This window comes from Biomphalaria glabrata, chromosome 9, assembly GCF_947242115.1.
Source record: "Biomphalaria glabrata chromosome 9, xgBioGlab47.1, whole genome shotgun sequence".
Taxonomy (NCBI): Eukaryota; Metazoa; Mollusca; class Gastropoda; family Planorbidae; genus Biomphalaria; species Biomphalaria glabrata.
Window position 1 is genome coordinate 33966898 of NC_074719.1, and position 13919 is coordinate 33980816.

General features: G+C 36.4%; 1 protein-coding gene across 3 annotated transcripts in view; it reads left to right on the top strand.

The window, feature by feature from the left end:
• Positions 1-229: 229 nt before the first annotated feature.
• The window catches only part of LOC106068247 (putative autophagy-related protein 11), an 81840-nt gene continuing 68150 nt past the window's right edge, over positions 230-13919 (top strand). For 2 of the 3 annotated variants that reach the window (XM_056040979.1, XM_056040983.1), the window contains exons 1-3: positions 230-364; positions 1494-1612; positions 10148-10265. In XM_056040979.1, coding sequence (XP_055896954.1) covers positions 1514-1612; positions 10148-10265 — 217 coding nt within the window. In that variant the 5' untranslated portion in view covers positions 230-364; positions 1494-1513. The remainder of the gene's footprint in view (positions 365-1493; positions 1613-10147; positions 10266-13919) is intronic. The other variant, XM_056040980.1, reaches the window with a different exon arrangement.

Here is a 13919-nt window from a genome sequence, read left to right on the forward strand (position 1 = left end):
AAATGTAATGCGAATCAGCTTTGTGGACTAGAATTAGGATGTTTCCAAGTTTTGAGACGCATGGACTAATTTTGAGAGCGAGATTCATCTCAGCAAGATTAGGTATCTAGCAGAACTCTAAATGACGTCCTCTACTTACAGGGTTAACCCCTCTTGCCCGCTTGAACAGCCTATTTAGAGATATACTCGGGGGAAGATATCGGGCTTTCCCGATGTAAATCATTGGAAATCCAATTTTATTTTTAGAAGACTGGCAGTGAGAGTTTCCACTATTACTTTGTGTGATCTGTCAAATGTCCTTTCAATTGCTAGATATCACAGCAAACACAATTTATACAGAATAAGAATCATTTTGTTTAAAAAGGTAAATATACTATTTGTTTTGTTCCTTCGTTTTTTTTTTATCTTTGTAAATGTATATAGGTGTATTATAGGTGTATTATCTCAAATACTAGGGGAATAACATTTCTATGTCAATCTTTTTTTTTTCAAAGAGATCTGTGTCGACTACATCCACTCGTCCGTCAGCCGTTTATATTTCAAAAACTTATATTGCTATTTACTATTTAATTTTATTTTATGTTGCAATTGTCAAAGCTAAGACTAATCAAACCAGCATATTTGTTTTTATTTTGTTTTGAGTATTTAGATCTAGTTGCTATTTATTTTCTATAATGTATTGATTAGATTAATCAAAATAATTGCATATCAGTGTATAGCAAAAATGGCGCGAAAGTTTTAATGGAGCTCAAGCCACTGAACTATATTCGCTTAACTATGATGACATACAAGTATTGAGTGTTATTATTACTAACTTATTATGAAATTAAATTTAAGGCTTTAAAGCAAATTATTACGCATAACCTTCATTGTAAATTTACCGATATATACATGTGGATTACAATTATTTTCACACTCAAACTTTTAATTTCTGTCTACATGTATACAGCGTAAGATGCTCATCAGTTTTCAAATCAGTATTTTTAACTCTTTCTCTTTCTTGTGACATTACATCGATGCTTTAAAAATTGTTTGTTTTATTTTCTATCTTTCTACAATGATTTTAATTCTAAAAACGAGGCTTTGAATATTTTTCTATTTTAGACAACCAATTTCCCCCCCCCCTTTTTTTTTTCAACAGGTTTTGACCGAGTTCTATGTGTTTGAAGTAGAGTGTTTACATTTTCTCCCATTTTTTTTTTTTTACTGATGACAAACTCCAGATTTCCATTCAATATGCTTTCATAGTGTTTTTCACATGAAGATAAATACATTTAAAGAAACATTTAAATCCTAACTTATTTAGGAGATCTTGTCTGGATCTAGATTCTAGATCACGATGTCTTGACCACAGTCATCAGTGGATGATCATAGACTTAAAGTTTATGCCATGATTTGTAAAATCATATTTGAAAAGAATTAGTTAATTTTTCATGTTTAATTCAATATTTAGAAATAATGTTTTAGAAAATACCATATTGTCTTGTTTGCAGCTTTCTCGCACATTGACAAGATGAGACCTTATTTAGAAATGGTAGAAATGGGACTAAAACTACAAAATTTAAAAGAGATCAGCGAATTTTTAAAGAATGCTTTTGAAAATATTGACTTGGTAAGTTATAACCAGCTCTGCCATTCTATAGTGGTGAAATTTGTTAACATAAAAAATATTAAATATAGTTATTGTCGCAGCCCAAAAGCTTGCTGACTATGTAACTCTATTTTATCACAGCATTTATTATTATTTATTTATTTCAACCCAATGATTTCCCCTTTCTAGTCCCGATTTCACCACAAAAAAAAAACACCTTTTCTTTTCTCACTAGCATGAGTCCACCACATTGGCAACAACTTTGCGAAAAAAAAAACTTTAACTTATCTCCCCTTGACGCGGGAAAAGATAAACAGTCCTAGTACGGGCGTTGGTCATTGGCGCCAGTTGTCTGGCGTTTATGGATGACATCATTTTGGCATTTTCCAGCATATCTACCCACCCCTTACCTTCGGACATACTTCATTCTCTGTGGTACTCTTTTCTTTACCCATACGCACGTCTCTGTTTGGTCAAGGAAATAATCTGTGTCAACACGGCTCTTGACATTTCTAGGTGGGACTCTACTTTAGGGTCTAATTCATCCAAGTGGAAGATAATTTTTAGTCTCTCGCCCCACCCCATTTCAGGCCATCTCTTCCGGACCTTTATAAGCTCGGCTGGTTCGGGAACAGACACACTTTGTCATTCTCTTCAGCTCGCTGATAGTCGAGACTCTTATTTATCCTCCTTATTTCTAGAGGAATACCTAGTGCCTCCCTCAGGCGTCTGCCTATTTGACAACCTGTTTGATATTTGATATCTCACAGTACATGAGAGTACAACCTTTGGATACTACATGTCTACTTGGTTTCATGTGTCTATCTGACACTCTGTGTCTATTGGATACCACGTGTCTATTTGATACTATGTTCCTAGGCAATACTTCACAGCACTCGCCTGAACTGATCCTATCAACAACGCTGCCCATGGTAGATCCGCTCTGTCTGCAGCACTATTCGTGCCCAAAGGTGCCGGCCACCCGCTCTACTGTGCTCACAACAGACCACAGTGACTTTGGATTGAAACTCCACAAGTCACGAGTCAACTGCGACCCTCTACCCGTTAGAGCGACACCTCCAGCTGCAAGACCTCCACCTAGGAACACAGCCAGCTACCAACCAACAGATCACTCAGATAAGCTTGAGACAATGTGAAATATACTCTCTCATATCGTGCAAAGAGTGATGATTCAATATAATATTACTAAGAGATAGATGCAACTGTCCCCCTCCCTTTTTATTGTTCTATGTAAATTTTTGTAAATAAATATCTAGTGAATGTTTAAGTTTTATATCTTTCTCCATTGGCTGCTTCCGATAAATCTCTGATGGCCCAGTGTGTTGCAAATTTAAAATTATCATCCCCTAGACACCAAACAAGCCGCACATACAAGCAATACACAAAGGCTGTCAGAGTCATACATACCGTATTAAAGTGACTTCATTTAGCTGTAACGAAGCATTAACCTATAAAACATGGTTGATGTACATGCGAACCAAAAGATTACTAAACAGGGTCCCTTATATTTGTTAGTAGTCTTATTTAATTAAACTCTTTACTATATTTAAATAAATTATAACTTTTATATAGCGCTACTTTCATGCTTATAGCATACTCAGAGCGCTATGATCCAATTTCATTTGCTGACCAATGGGGTGAAGGTTATCTGGGAGAAGATTTTCCGTGTTTCCTTTAGGTGCTCAGTAAACAAAGCTCTGCTCGAGTCATGTGTCGGACCCCTTCATAGGTAGCCAAGCCAAGACAAGTTTAAACAGACTTTGATCTAAAAAACTAGAAATATTATTATGAACGCGTTTTGGATCTTCATTTGTTATTAGTTATGTATAAAATTGTTCAAACTTTTAAATACCTTATCTTAAACTATTTTAAACAGTAAATAAAATTATTTCTGCATATTTTGATTAAATCAGCAAAAAAGGGCAGCAAAGATTAGGATTATTTTTTTAAATGTCCTCATTTTATGTTAGCGAAAAGGCATTGGCTCTCCTTTATTACGCTCACATCTACAGTTTTGTACTTGTATGCAATCTAAACATTGAAAAATAAACATCATAGAATCCTAAATGCCGCTGGAAAAGTCATCGGAAAAAAAAAAAAAGCCCATTTGAGCAGCTGATTGAGAAAACATTCATAAAAAACTAAAAAATATTCTAGAAATAAAAAATCAGCCTTTTGGTCAGGATTTTGTAATTTTACCGTCGAAAAAGAGATACAAGACATCGATAGCAAATAGACACAAACACTCTTTTGTGCACATACATTACACATCATTTTTAAAAAAAAGTATTAGATATAAACTTTTCACTTGCAATTTAAGTATGGTGTGAATGTATATTTTGGTTTTCTATAGTTATATATTTTTTTTGGTGTCATACGACCAACCGGCATCCTATACCATTTCTTTGCCGATGACTCACAGTTATACGATTCCTCAGTACCATCAGAGGTGCCGCATCTGGCAGAGACACTGGCGGATCCAGGGGGGGGGGGGGCGGTAGGGGCGATCGCCCCCCCCCACTCGGCCGACTCCCCCCCTACGGGGGGGGCGGACGAATTTTAGTATAGAATTCACACAATTTGTATACAAATGTATTACTTATGTTAATAATATATACTAATTATTTATATTTCAACCTATTTTTTTATTATTTCGCCCCCTCCTCTAGTATGTTGACCTATTTGGTGGGGTCGGGAGGGGGCAATGGAATCAATCCCGCCCCCCCCCATACACTTTTGAGGGGGGGGTGGTCCAATTTATTTGTAGAAATCACAGCTTGCTAACAGAATCAATTATATATCTATACGATTGAAACTTGTTATTGATAGTTTAACCGATCTTTATATTATGTCGTTCCCTGTTTACCGTTTGGGGGTGGGGGGGCGAATACCTCTACTGCCCTTCCCACCTAAACCATTTGAGTGGGGGGGGGCGGTCCTACTTTTATGGAGAAATCATAGTTTGTGAACAAAATTAGTTGAATTAATCTATACATTTTATATTATGTCGCTCCCTTTCTGGTATCTTGGTCGATTCGGTGGGGTTGGGGGGAGGGCGATTGCATGTACTGCCCTTCCCACTCTGGCCCTTTGAGTGGGGGGGGGGCGGTCTTATTTTTATGGAGAATCATAGTTTGTGAACAAAATTAGTTGAATATCTATATAATATAAACTACGTATTGATATGTGAACCCATTGTATATTATGTCGTACCATACTCTAATCTCAAATTTTATCATTAGTAAATTTAAATGAAAAAAGGTTGCACCAGGTGGGAAGGGCGATATATGCAATTGCATTTCCCCCATCGGAAAAACCAATACTTCTTTCTTTTAGTATTATAGTTTAGAAATTACAAAATGTAAAAAATCTGCCACTAATATAATTTATATATACTATAAATTAAATTCTTATATCGAGTCGCCCTACTTTTTTTTTTTTATTCTTTAATGTCAAATGCAATCTTTAGCAGAAATTATTAAAGGAGCGAGGATTAATCGTTTTCATTCTACCGCCCCTCCCATTTCCAGAGTTTATGTAATTTCACATGAATTTATCATAATTATTTTAAGAAAGACTTTGCATTGGAAAAGTTAGAATTCAAACGAAATTTTTCAGTATAAGAATCATGATTGAGATGAGTTCTAAACCGAAAAATAGACACTTATAGTCGCCTTTTCCCAACCTTTACTCAATCGGATATTTTTCTAGTTAAATAAATGTGGGACTATAACTCACAACTTATACTACAATGTTATTGAATATTATTTATCGAATAATTTTTTTTCGGCGGCGATCCTCAAAGCCAAAATCTAAATATGTGGGGTATCTTATCTTTTCAAGGAACAAATCTGTTTTATTTGCAATGTATTAAGGGCCTATAAATTCATATTAGAATATCTTTCAAGTTTTTAATAGTATGAATAATGAGCTGTAGATGTCAGGAAAATGCGTTTCTGCAGTGAAGAATGCAAGAAAACGCTTTTGTCGTCGGGGCTTCGCCCCGAACTCCATTGATGAATAATAAGCGTAGATGTCAGGAGAATGCGTTTCTGCAGTGAAGAATACAAGAAAATGCTTTAGCGTCATTGATTAATGAATAATAAGCTGTAGATGTCAGGAGAATGCGTTTCTGTAGTGAAGAATAGAAGAAAATGCTTTGTCGTCGGGGCTTCGCCCCGAACTTCATTAATGAATGATGAGCTGTAGATGTCAGGAGAATGCGTTTCTGCAGTGAAGAATGCAAGAAAACGCTTTTGGCGTCGGGGCTTCGCCCCGAACTCCATTGATGGATAGTAAGGTTTAGATGTCAGGAGAATGCGTTTCTGCAGTGAAGAATGCAAGAAAACGCTTTTGGCGTCGGGGCTTCGCCCCGAACTCCATTGATGAATAATAAGCTTTTAATGTCAGGAGAATGCGTTTCTGCAGTGAAGAATGCAAGAAAACGCTTTTGTCGTCGGGGCTTCGCCCCAAACCCCACTAGGGAACCTTATAGCGTTGCCCCACTTTTTCGCCGAAGGTTGAGAAATGCTGCTTTTTTAAATTCTCATATATATATATGTGTGTGTGTGTGTGTATGTGTATGTGTGTTCTGTAAACACGTTTATGCATATGATTAGGGTTTACTGGGCGTTAGGGTTAGGGTTTGGAAAAAAATCGCCCCCCCCCCCACTCCAAAGTTCTGGATCCGCTAGTGGGCAGAGAAAAACAGTAGTACCGTTGCAAGGTTGAGCAATTGGATGGTTGAAAATAAGCTCAAGATGAACGAAGATAAGACAGAAATAATTAAGATTGGCACTAGGAACAACGTCTAGAAAGTTGAAAGCACAGATTCTCTTTTTATTATGAACTGCCAGCTTCCTTATGTCCATGCAGTGCGAAATCTTGTAGTTTTCTTCGACTCAACACTATCTTTCGACCCACACATAAGTCAGCTCTGCAAGGGTCTTTATCTGCAGCTGCGTAGATTAGGCCAGATCCGACCATATTTAACAACGGAGTCAACAAAAACGCTAGCTGTGGCATTCATACTCTCCCGCCTCGACTACTGCAACGCCGTGCTAGCAGGTATACCTGATGACAAAATAACCAAACTGCAACATAAACAGAACAACGCCGCGCATGCTCCATTGGCTTCCCGTGAAAGTGAGAATCGATTACAAGGTCGCCACACTTTGTCATCAGTGTATATACAACAAGGAGATGCCCCTGTACCTTAGAGAACTGATTAATCCATATGTCCCCCAGAGAGCCCTGCGCTCAATGGACTCAACGCTTTTAGTGGTGCCACGTTTCTCCCTCAAAAGCTACGGTCTGCGGGCTTTTTCAGTGCACGGACCAAAGGTTTGGAACTCACTCCCCATTGATCTCAAACAGACAACATGCTACACCACTTTAAAGAAGAACATTAAGACCTACTTGTTTAAAACTTTTTTAGATTAGTATTTGATTTATAATGTCGTGTTTGTGTTTGTAATGTTATTACAGCGCCTTGAGCCTACATTTTGTTTGTTAACAGCGCTTTATAAATAAAATTATTATTATTATTAATGCACAAATTGTAAGACAAATATTCATATGGATAATGAAGAGTATTAATATTATTAGTATTATTTAAAGTGGGTGTGAAGAAACAAGTAATTTTACGTTTAAAGTGCCTTTCAATTGTGTAACATTTCAACATAACATATATACACGGCAACGTTATATACAGATACCCTACTTCGCTAGCTGACTTCCTCTCTTCATGTTTACACACTCGTCACTTCCCCCAAGTCCCCTAACTCTCGATACCCAACACTTGACCGTGTGTCACGGTTGACCATACAGTAACCGTGTCACAACAGTGTTTTTTTTTTAACATTCTGGTTGCTTAAACAAAACATTTTGATAGCACAAAGAACAGTATCTTGAGTTTTGGTTTGTGAAAATAAACAGTTAACCAGTCTACTTTCTAAGTTACGGGCATATATTTGGTAAACAAACTATTTAAATTTTCAATAAAATTGAGACTACAGGTTTTGGTTTAAATATCAAGACGTCATAAAGAAGCTGATAAAAGTTTAAATTCGCAAGATTTTGTATTACAGGATGCTACAAATGTAGCCTGTTTTGTTGCTGCCTCATTAGACGATACGCGACCTTTCCGCGATGCTATTTAGGAAATGGCCGTTTTGACGCTAGAAGTTTTGTTGATGATTTAGAAAGCACACAACATTTTGTGATAAACACCCGTTCTGCAGAATTAGCAAATGTTATATTTAATATTTAAAGAGAAATGAAGGTAACTTGTCAGATTCTTACTCAACAACAAGCTTAATTGTCAGACTTCTCCCATACATGTATAAATTTAAGATGACGTTGACATTTATAAACAAATAATGTTCCTACCTTGCACTTCCAAGCAAGCATGCCCGTATCATATTACATTTTATGTCAGGTCCGAACCTACTTGACCTACTCCCCCTAATCTTGTACATTTAATGATTAATATGGAAAAAAAAACAGACGTTTTCCAACGAAAAGAATTACTAGTTCATATAATTAATTACATTTTATTGTGGAAACATACCACTTATTACATAAAATATTAAAATATTAAAATATTTTTTTAATTACTTGTACCTAAACAAATGTGTATATATGTATGTATATATGTATGTATATTTCTACCATTGTTTCAATTACATTTAGCTTTTAAAATCCATAAAAACAAAACAAAAAATTAAGTAAAACAATAAAAAAAAAACATGTATATAATAAATTCACTAATTAGAGAAAATAAACACACACAAAATTCACACACAAACACAAACAATTAAAGAAACGTGTGCTTTAGTGTTTCTAAAGAAACTTTGATAAATGTATGAAGTGTTTGTCTCTACAGAACAGACGTATGAGAAACTTTATATCGCTTAATCAACAACTTCTATATTAGAACTAATTTTAATACCGATTCGGGCACAGTCCAGGATGTGAAAACTAAATAATGTAGTCACCAGTAAATTCATGCCCGACTGTTAACAAATATAAAATGTCTCTAAAATCCATACTACAGTTACTTCATGAAATTTCGCTTTCAAAAAGTCATTCAACTAAGTTGCTAAGCATCCTAAAACACACACTCGGAAAACAAAAATCCGCTTAATGAATTCTCATTTCATAACCTTACAATTTTTACATGAAATGATTATAAAATGACATGAAATTATAATTTAACATAAATAAAAACGTTTACCCATAAATATTTTCATAATTGTAAAAAGATATGTGAGCAGGTCATGAGGCGCTGAAAGACCTTTTCTCTGCTCAACATTAAATTTTATACAGTAGGCAGATGTTAGCTCTACTGGGTGGGCTCAATCTGTGACACCTCAGTCTACGACCAAGGGGCTAGAGTCGCCTAAGTAACCAGACTAGACTAAACTAACTAACTAAAGCAAGAAACAAACATTACTTGAAATTAAATACTAAAATTAAACTTTATTTACATACAAAAAATAAATAAATAAAATATAATATGTAGACTAAAATTGAATAAAAAACTATACCTTGCTATTACAAACATTAACAATTAACCAAACCAACTACCTCACTAAATCACTACAACTACTACACTAGTCACTAGACATAGATCTACACTAACACCTTACCATAAACTAGTCTAGATCTACAATATTCTACTACTACAACCAACCCATAACACTAACACTTAAAAAAGAACACCTTAGCCCTTAGCCTTAGTACCTTACTATTACTAACTATAAGTATTTACTAAGAACAGACTATAAAAATAATAAGCCACTAATGACTAAGCCAACTAAGGCAACACTACAGAAACAAAATAACACTAGGTCTAGATTCTAGATCTACAGCAGCAGCTTAAAGCAGCAATAACACAGCGGTTATATTCAGCAGTAATAATAGCAAGCCGTCCCAGGTACAGAATAATACAATAATTACACGACAGACCACAAAGATCTTCAGCTGTCACCCTGACAGAGATACTGTACTGACCACTGGTCAACTGTACACTCAATTGTTTGAAGACAGCATGTACATCACTTTTTATACTATTCCGCTCTAACCTATATAAAAATATGCGGAAGTACAATTATAAAATCTGACACTAACCTATAAAAATAAAATATATAAAAATAGATCTAACATAGACAACAAAAATACATATAAAAATAGCTCTGGGAGCGCAAGCTCACAAATACATAACAGAAATAGGTATTGTTTTATTCATATTTAAAACAAAAAACGTAATTAAATCATTTTTAATGCAAGTCTACAAGATTTACTACACCATGTCCGTCTCAAAAATGGCGTCGTCAAAACTTCCTGCTTCGCCTTTAAGATTATTAAATTTGAAAAATATTATAATATATATTAGAGATTTTTATAAATCTGCGCTTTATATGTGTTTATACAATATATCACCATATAAGGAAAACAATAAGAAAATATTATGAGTTCTTTGTAAAACACTACTTTTAACGTGTTTTATAATTTTTTGAAATCATTATTTAGATCAAGGTCAAATGTGAATCATGGATTGAGGAATTTGAAACGTCATCGTACGAAGACATAACACAGTTGATTACAGACAAAACATTAGAAGTACTTAAGAGATGCTTATCTATGGCAAGTATGTATATGTGTGTGTATGTGTATACATTAGGGGTGCACCGGATAGTCCCTCCGGCTCCGGCTTCTGCCGAATATCCGGCATTTTTTACTATCCGGTGCTATTCGGCTCCGGTCGGATATCACTACCGGATAGTAAACCGGATAGTAAAAAATACACCTATTTAATATGCATAAAGTGGACCTCGTTCCATTACTGTCTGTTATAGAATGTATTAATGCTTATATGAAAACAAAATAATGTGCTTAAAAATAGAGCCATTATGAATATGCACCAAACTTTGTTTATTATAAAGACAAGGCGTGTTAATAACTTAATATAAATAGAGATGAAACTTTACATCATAAATGCGCTTTACATACAGAGCAGCAATGGCTGGCACTTTTTTCAATTTGTCTTGACCTTTGAGTAAGTTAGTTAACATGTTAAAATGCTACATTCCTTGACTACGTCATGCTGACCAGACGTCTGTCTAGCTGTGCGGGTATATCTCCAGAGGTAGAGATGAACAACTCCCACCCCCTTTTATTTGTTTAGTCCATCACATTGAGTTTTTTATGGGTGGGTAACCACAAGTTAAATACGATGGACGTAGGTTTAATGTCAGCGTATTGACACTCTCTAGTGGTCACACCTTTCGAGGGAACTGAGTTTGTTTACTTAGTAGTTAATCTTTATTAGGAAGGGGGGGCTGGACTACAAGAGCCACACCTCTAATGTAACCAGGTATATTTCTAGATGAACAACTCCCTTCCCCTTTTATTTGTTTAGCCCATCACATTGAGTTCATTGATTGACAGGTGACCCCAAGTCAGATACGATGGACGTAGGTTTAATGTCAGCGTATTGACACTCTCTAGTGGTCACACCTTTCGAGGGAACTGAGTTTGTTTACTTAGTAGTTAATCTTTATTAGGGGGGGGGGGCTGGACTACAAGAGCCACACCTCTAATGTAACCAGGTATATTTCTAGATGAACACCTCCCTTCCCCTTTTATTTGTTTAGCCCATCACATTGAGTTCATTGATTGACAGGTGACCCCAAGTCAGATACGATGGACGTAAGCACTCTCTAGAGGTCACACGAGGGAACTAGATTTGTTATTGGAGGGGGTGGACTAGACTTTACATTATAAATTCGTATTACATACGTAGCAGCGATGTCTGGCACATTTTAAAAGCTTGTCTTGACCTTTGAGTGGTCTTCAAAACACGTAATATTCCTTAACTACGTCACGCTGATAATCTGTCTAGATGTGCGAGTATATCTCCAGCGGTAGAGATGAGCACCCCCACCTCCTTTTGTTTGTTTAGTCCATAACATTGAGTTCACGGATAGGCAGCTGACCTTATTAAGCCAGATGTCAACGTGTTGACACTTTCTAGAGGTCACATCTTATGAGGGAACTGAGTTTGTTTACTTGGAGTAGAATTTTTATTAGGGGCGGGACTACAAGCCAAATCTCTATAAGGTTAATCTGGTATGAGTTTGTTTATTATGAGATAGGTTGTCAATCAAGGGTCTGGTCCACAAACCAAATTGTTAAGACATATTGACACTGTCTAGAGGTCACTAGATGATGACACTAAGTTTGTTTACTTGGAGAGAAATGTCAATTAGGGCGCTAAACTACAGGACACATCCCTACATGTATTTTGTTACACAAGCCACGGGTATAAAAGTGGCTTGCAAGGGCATTTAGTAAATTAAATAGTAATAATAATGGCTGATAAAAAGTCATCACTTATATGGCGTTACTTTAATGTCAAATCAATGGACTACTCTAAAGCAGTTTGCAATGCTTGTAAAATAGTAATGTCACGTGGTAAACCAGGCAAACCTAAAGACTTCTCAACCACCACTATGATTAGTCATCTACGCTCGAAACACCCAGACTTATTCAACGAAATGACTGCATTGAAATCAGCATCAAATAATATCACTGCCTGTGCCAGTACGTCTACGAGCTCCAGTGACTCGTCAAGCCTCACACACAAGCAGCAACCAGGGATTAAAGAGGTCTTAGACAAAGCTAAATTGTGGGATATTAATAGTGATAATGCTAAACGCATTCACTTGGCCATAGCAAAGATGATTGCAACTGACATGGAACCTTACCAAGTAGTTGAGAAGCCTGGATTTATTGGACTTTTAAAAGTACTGGAGAAAAGATACACTGTGCCTAGTCCAAATATTTTACAGAACGTGTTATTCCAGATATCTACGACAATATTTCCTCAAAGCTTCGTGAAATGCTATCTGATGCTAAAAGCATCGCTTTCTCAACGGTCACTTGGACAGCTGATAATACCACCGAATCATATTTTGGTTTAACTGCCCATTGGTTGAATGAGTCATTTGACCGAAGAAGCTATGTTTTGCATTGTACAAAATTTAATGGCCAGCATACGGCTGCAAATTTGCTGTACTTAAGATATTTACTAAGCCATTATCTGTATTAGATACAAACCAGAAGCGGTTTGTGGCCTTTAAAACACGAGCCTAATGACAAGTTGATGGTGTCAAATACATGAACACAAACATCTACCCACTATACAACTTAGATTGTACATAAGAAAGATTTACGCTATAAAACCAAGAGTGAACTTTACCTTTGAAAGATTTACATTAGTTACATATATGTTTATATATTCTGCATGAGTTATCCCACATTCTACTTTACAATACATACGCACACACCATCTCATGTTACAAAGATTAGTTTATGATAAGCATATCTGTAAAAAAAATGCTGTTCATTTTAATTTATCAATCAGTGATAGAGTTTAAAGTAAGAAAGTAAATAACAAAATAATATGAATATAGGTATGTTATATAGAAGATTTGCAAAAACTTCAGTAAAACGAGCTGTTAGAGTCATGTAGGTATCCGGCTCCGGCTCCGGCCGAATATCTAATTGTACTATCCGGTTATATCCGGCTCCGGCCGGATATCAAAAAGTACTATCCGGTGTTAGACACCTTATTTATATAGGTTAGTTATTTTAGTTATTTAGCGACGCACCATAGTAGACGCATATTGAACGGGACTAGTGACGTTTGGGATATGTTGGGTTAGAGACCGGAAAATCAGTTAGCGATAGAACACTCCAGGGTAACGACGTGTTTAGTGACAGAGACTTCTACTGTGGCCTTTTATCATAATAAATATATATTAACTTGTTCATCATCGTTGACTACATCTCTTCACCTGTTACAATCGATGTGCCAGTTCTTGTTTGTGTTGTTGGTCAACTACACGTAATACACCCGAACAATTACACCCAAACGATTGCAGAGTAATTGGTTGACTTCAAGACAGCCTGAACTAGCAACATCACAGTGGCGACCCCCGACGCCCGAAGCCCGAACCTCGAAGCCCGACGAACATCGAACCGGACCTCGAAGCAGAACGTTTACTCAGGTGAGGGTCGTGCACTCGAAGTTATAAGATTTCATCGGAGTACGGCTGAACACAGCAGCATCGCAGAGTGACTTTGTTCTGGATCTACATACAGTCGTCGCCTGTTTGATCGCACGTTCAACGAGCCGTTAACTCAGGGTGACCTTCGTCAGGACCGTAATCATCGCAACGCCTGATCTTCATATGCTGAACCGACCTACAACCAGAGAAACCGTTCATTCATAACGGGT